We start from the raw sequence: 6000 nt of genomic DNA, 5'->3' as shown, positions 1-6000 counted from the left end.
CAGCTCTGGAGTATATTACAGGATGTAACTCAGGAATAGTACAGGATAAGTAATGTAATGTATGTACACAGTGACTCCACCAGCAGAATAGTGAGTGCAGCTCTGGAGTATATTACAGGATGTAACTCAGGAATAGTACAGGATAAGTAATGTATGTACACAGTGCCTGCACCAGCAGAATAGTGAGTGCAGCTCTGGAGTATAATACAGGATGTAACTCAGGATCAGTACAGGATAAGTAATGTAATGTATGTACACAGTGACTCCACCAGCAGAATAGTGAGTGCAGCTCTGGAGTATAATACAGGATGTAACTCAGGATCAGTACAAGATAAGTAATGTATGTACACAGTGACTGCACCAGCAGAATAGTGAGTACAGCCCTGGAGTATAATACAGGATGTAACTCAGGATCAGTACAGGATAAGTAATGTATGTACACAGTGACTGCACCAGCAGAATAGTGAGTACAGCTCTGGAGTATAATACAGGATATAACTCAGGATCAGTACAGGATAAGTAATGTAATGTATGTACACAGTGACTCCACCAGCAGAATAGTGAGTGCAGCTCTGGAGTATAATACAGGATGTAACTCAGGATCAGTCCAGGATATGTGATGTAATGTATGTACACAGTGACTGCACCAGCAGAATAGTGAGTGCAGCTCTGGAGTATAATACAGGATGTAACTCAGGATAAGTAATGTAATGTATGTACACAGTGACTCCACCAGCAGAATAGTGAGTGCAGCTCTGGAGTACAATACAGAATCTAACTCAGGATCAGTACAGGATTAGTAATGTAATGTATGTACACAGTGACTCCACCAGCAGAATAGTGAGTGCAGCTCTGGAGTACAATACAGAATCTAACTCAGGATCAGTACAGGATATGTGATGTAATGTATGTACACAGTGACTGCACCAGCAGAATAGTGAGTGCAGCTCTGGAGTATAATACAGGATGTACCTCAGGATCATTACAGGAGAAGTAATGTAATGTATGTACACAGTGACTCCACCAGCAGAATAGTGAGTGCAGCTCTGGAGTATAATACAGGATGTAACTCAGGATCAGTCCAGGATATGTGATGTAATGTATGTACACAGTGACTCCACCAGCAGAATAGTGAGTGCAGCTCTGGAGTACAATACAGAATCTAACTCAGGATCAGTACAGGATTAGTAATGTAATGTATGTACACAGTGACTCCACCAGCAGAATAGTGAGTGCAGCTCTGGAGTATAATACAGGATGTAACTCAGGATCAGTACAGGATACGTGATGTAATGTATGTACACAGTGCAAGTGTATACTGTACATAAATTCTTTGTTAAATTGACTAATATATTAAAGTGAATTATATTTATGTCTTTTGAGGCTTGTAAAACTTGACAGCGTTCAGGCTGACATTATCTGTGCTGTCTGTTGTTGTATTATCATGCGGCTGGTTATCCCTCGGCCATAATAACATTATATTCCAGCTGTTGCTGTGCTGGCTGCTATTTCTCCTGCTTGCAATCACCACAATAAGACGGCACACATCCCATTCCCTGATAGTTCAATCATGTCTGATGTAATACTGAAGCTTTTACTGTCCTGCTCTTTCCATTTTATTTATCCCCTCCCCTCTGTTTTATGGCATAATCTTATCAAGCCAACGCCCTGTTATAAAGTAAATCTGCACACAAGGCTGCACAGTAAACTACTTGTTTTCATAGCATCCTCAAGGAACTTCAAAGTCATGAGAAGCTCCTGGCTCCTGTTCATCTGCATCTTATCAGGCATCACAGCTACAGGTAGGTAACTAGACAAGAGGATGAGTAAGTCCTCAATCTTGCAAAAGGGATATTTTTATTTTTTGGAAATAAATTGGAAAAACTAATGATTCTAATACTCATTTTGAATGTACTTTATTTTATTTTGATTTTATTTAATGCTGTTTTTAAATACATGCAATCAAAATGTGTTTTATGTTTTAATCTAAGAAATAAAATATTATTGTATTTTATTAGTAATAGTAGTGGTATGTTTTTTTATGTTTGTTATTATTTTATGGTATGTATTTGTTACTATATGGTTTTATTATACAACATTTTGTATTTGTCAAAATAATACAATTAATTATTCAGTTTAAATTTATTTTGCTTAAAATTTTGAAAAAAATAAATGTTAAAATCAGTTTACTGCCTAAATAACTGGACTCTGATATTTATTGCTGATATTGTCATTGTTTAAACAGGCCATGGATATTTATGCTGTTGCTGATGGTGATGATGATGATGATGATAGTGATGGTGATGATGAGGGTGATGAGTGTAGATATGGTTATAACTGTACCTTATCAGTACTCAACAGATATTACTACAGAAATGAGCGCTGATCATCTCTAATACTGGATGTGACTGCCATAAAGTAGAATATGTCAATGTTCTTAAAGGCTGTGGACACTAGGGATGAGCGAATCGACTTCGGATGAAACATCCAAAGTCGATTCGCATACAACTTGGTTTCAATACTGTATAGAGCGAGGTACCACTTAGAACCGAACCCGAGTTTGGGAAATGTTTTGTTTACAGTATAAATCAATTTCTGAAGTTACTATGTAAAATCTCACGAGACTTTGCGACGTAATAACTTCGGCTCACCTGAGCCAATACATTCTAATACTCGTTCCGTACAGTATTGAAGCAAAGTTTTATGCGAATCGACTTCGGATGTTTCATCCAAAGTCGATTCGCTCATCCCTATTGGACACCTTTGGGGGCAAATTTTTTTTTTTATTGCATTGTACTCATTTTGAACAATGAATGACTTTTTCAATTGGTCTTTATAAAAAAAATATATATACTCAGCAGTTTTTGTTCTACAGGATCTAAAAGCGGTCTCTCACTTCTGACATTGCTGGAATATCGCTAGGATATGCCACCAATATCACATAGGTGCAGGCTCCACCTGTGGGATCGGCTCCTATCTCCGCAATGAGACCCTCAAAGTGACTGGAAGGCATACGTGCATGCTGGTTGCCCTCCATTTATTTCTATGGCAGCTCTGACTTGGATATTTCCAGGAGTCCCATAGAAGTGATTGGAGAGGTGACCGCCCTGCACTGCGCGCTGTTCATTCATTTCTATGGGAATTCTGGAAAACAGCTAAGCGCGCTCGCTTGGCTATTTTCAGAATTCCCCAAAAAATAAATGAAGACCACGCCATGCATGTGTGATGCACCCTCCTTTCATTCTGGAGGTGGGACCCACATCTATTTGGCATTGGAGGCATATCCTAGCAATATGCCTCCAATGTCTGAGATGATAAAACTCCTTTACGCTTGTCTATCTGCAGAGTACATTGCTTTCAGATTCATGCTGAACCGTCAGGTTGCTGCTCCAACTGCTCGATGTCTAGCCCTTATCTCTGAACTCCCACACACTCAGTTAAGACATATTCCTATCAGCTGGATAAGAATTGAGCTATAGGGAGTGTTTATGAGCTGTCAGGAGTTCATCGATAACGGCTAGACATCGAGCAGTCAGAGCAGTAGATGTTCATGGCCTTTAAACACAACCTGACATGTCTGTTTTAGTATCGACTGTCCTTGCATGCCCCACGTAATAACATGTCTGCAGCATAACTCTATCTTGTTCCATTGTTCTTACTAGCAGTTTATGAGTGAATTTCCAGCCCTCTGCTATAAAGGTTTAACAGAGTGTCACCGCTAGAGACTGTGTCACTGCACAGCCTTACACTTTCCAACCAGCACTGCCAAGGTCACCACAAGGACTTTTATCGCAGACTGCTGGCAATTGGTAACTTTTAGTAAGGATAATAGAGGAATGGCACAACATAAAGTCATAAGAAATGGATTCTCCAGAATTATTACATGCGAAATACAAGTAGTTATTAGAAAAGACATGTCAGGAGAGGTGACTGCGCCTCTTTACCCTTTTATATGCATATACAGTAATCACTGCCCTCACGAATCCATTGTATATCTATTAACTATTATATTTATTACCTTCTCCTGACCAATGCTTGCAACAACCCCTTTGACCTTGAGTGAAGGCACTGACGGGATTAGAGCCTAGGGTTTCATAATGCGATTATAATGCAATGTCTGAGCTGAATGGAGGCGGAATATAGCATCCATAGAAATCAATGAGTCCAACTGGTCTTCCACATGCCTCTGATTTCATACAGAGACATCCTCCATACATAACATTAACCAAACACTTTACATTCCTGCACCATACACTTGTGTGCTCAGCTCGACATGTTTTATCGGCGGGAAGATGGCAATAAGCCACTTATCTCCTTTAGGAACCATGAATTAGTCTAACATGCATGATCCCTTGTTTTACCCAACATCTACTGTTGGAGGAGAACCAGGACACCCCTCATACACATTAGATGGTCTGCCAGTCCTACCAAAATCAGTGCTTCTATCTTAGGTGTATAAGTACTTTAAGACATGTTCCATAGGATGCCATATCATAGAGGTAGCTCTATAACACAATGAGGCACAGAGGAACTATAGGGGGGCACATGGAGTTCCTATAACTCAGGGACTCCATGTATTGCCTTATAGGCTCCATAGACATGAGATATGATGCCTTAGTCGGATAGTCAAAAGAGTGGACATCAAATAGCAAATAACTAGTGATGAGCGGCATTGGCAATATTCAAATTTGCAATATTTCGCGAATTTTTGGGCGAATAGTCATTATTTTCTTGATTGTGAAAGTCGGCAATGAGAAAATTCGCAATCAACACTACTCCTAAAGTCAAAGATATTGCACTATATTCTAGATATTTGCGAATTTTCGAAGTGCCAATATTCGCGATAAAAATTTGCGATTCGAATATTCGCAATCAACACTACAAATAACTACTTCTATCAACTAGCAAGAGGTAAGATTCCAAAGCCATAGATAATTATTATACATTGCTCACCCTTGTCTGTATTCTCCACCATTTTTCGACGTTGTAGACATGGTTGGAAGAGTTTTCTATGGCTTTGGTGATAAAAGCCTTCTGTTACTTCTAAAGATGTAGAAAACTGGACTCAGCAGACCATAAAAACCCTCATTCCACATTTCAGATGCTCAGGTTCTAGAGAAAATTTTATTTTTACTTGTCTATTTCCTTGTCTCAGTAACATCTTATTCTAGTCCCATGGAACTAAGATGTCTTCTAGGTCTGAGAAGACACGAGCAGACATGGATTCTGATGTGTTTCCCAATGCCATCAAGCCTGGAGATGATTTCCAGCCAATCATACAGTGGCGGAAATAATTATTTGACCCCTCACTGATTTTGTAAGTTTGTCCAATGACAAAGAAATTAAAAGTCTCAGAACAGTATCATTTCAATGGTAGGTTTATTGTAACAGTGGCAGATAGCACATCAAAAGGAAAATCGAAAAAATAACTTTAAATAAAAGATAGCAACTGATTTGCATTTCATTGAGTGAAATAAGTATTTGAACCCCTACCAACCATTAAGAGTTCTGGCTCCCACAGAGTGGTTAGACACTTCTACTCAATTAGTCACCCTCATTAAGGACACCTGTCTTAACTAGTCACCTGTATAAAAGACACCTGTCCACAGAATCAATCAATCAAGCAGACTCCAAACTCTCCAACATGGGAAAGACCAAAGAGCTGTCCAAGGATGTCAGAGACAAAATTGTAGACCTGCACAAGGCTGGAATGGGCTACAAAACCATTAGCAAGAAGCTGGGAGAGAAGGTGACAACTGTTGGTGCGATTGTTCGAAAATGGAAGGAGCACAAAATGACCATCAATCGACCTCGCTCTGGGGCTCCACGCAAGATCTCACCTCGTGGGGTGTCAATGGTTCTGAGAAAGGTGAAAAAGCATCCTAGAACTACACGGGAGGAGTTAGTTAATGACCTCAAATTAGCAGGGACCACAGTCACCAAGAAAACCATTGGAAACACATTACACCGCAATGGATTAAAATCCTGCAGGGCTCGCAA

The 6000-nt window shown here is 39.6% G+C and overlaps 1 protein-coding gene across 1 annotated transcript in view; it reads left to right on the top strand.

The window, feature by feature from the left end:
- The first annotated feature begins 1548 nt into the window (after positions 1-1548).
- Positions 1549-6000, top strand: part of LOC122926976 (phospholipase A2 inhibitor and Ly6/PLAUR domain-containing protein-like) — a 46767-nt gene continuing 42315 nt past the window's right edge. Inside the window, exon 1 of the mRNA XM_044278509.1 lies at positions 1549-1802. Within this exon, the coding sequence (XP_044134444.1) occupies positions 1571-1802 (232 nt within the window). The 5' untranslated portion in view covers positions 1549-1570. The remainder of the gene's footprint in view (positions 1803-6000) is intronic.

The sequence above is a fragment of the Bufo gargarizans genome, chromosome 2 (assembly GCF_014858855.1).
Source record: "Bufo gargarizans isolate SCDJY-AF-19 chromosome 2, ASM1485885v1, whole genome shotgun sequence".
In the NCBI taxonomy this organism is placed as follows: Eukaryota; Metazoa; Chordata; class Amphibia; order Anura; family Bufonidae; genus Bufo; species Bufo gargarizans.
This window is presented reverse-complemented; position numbering and strand designations above follow the sequence as displayed.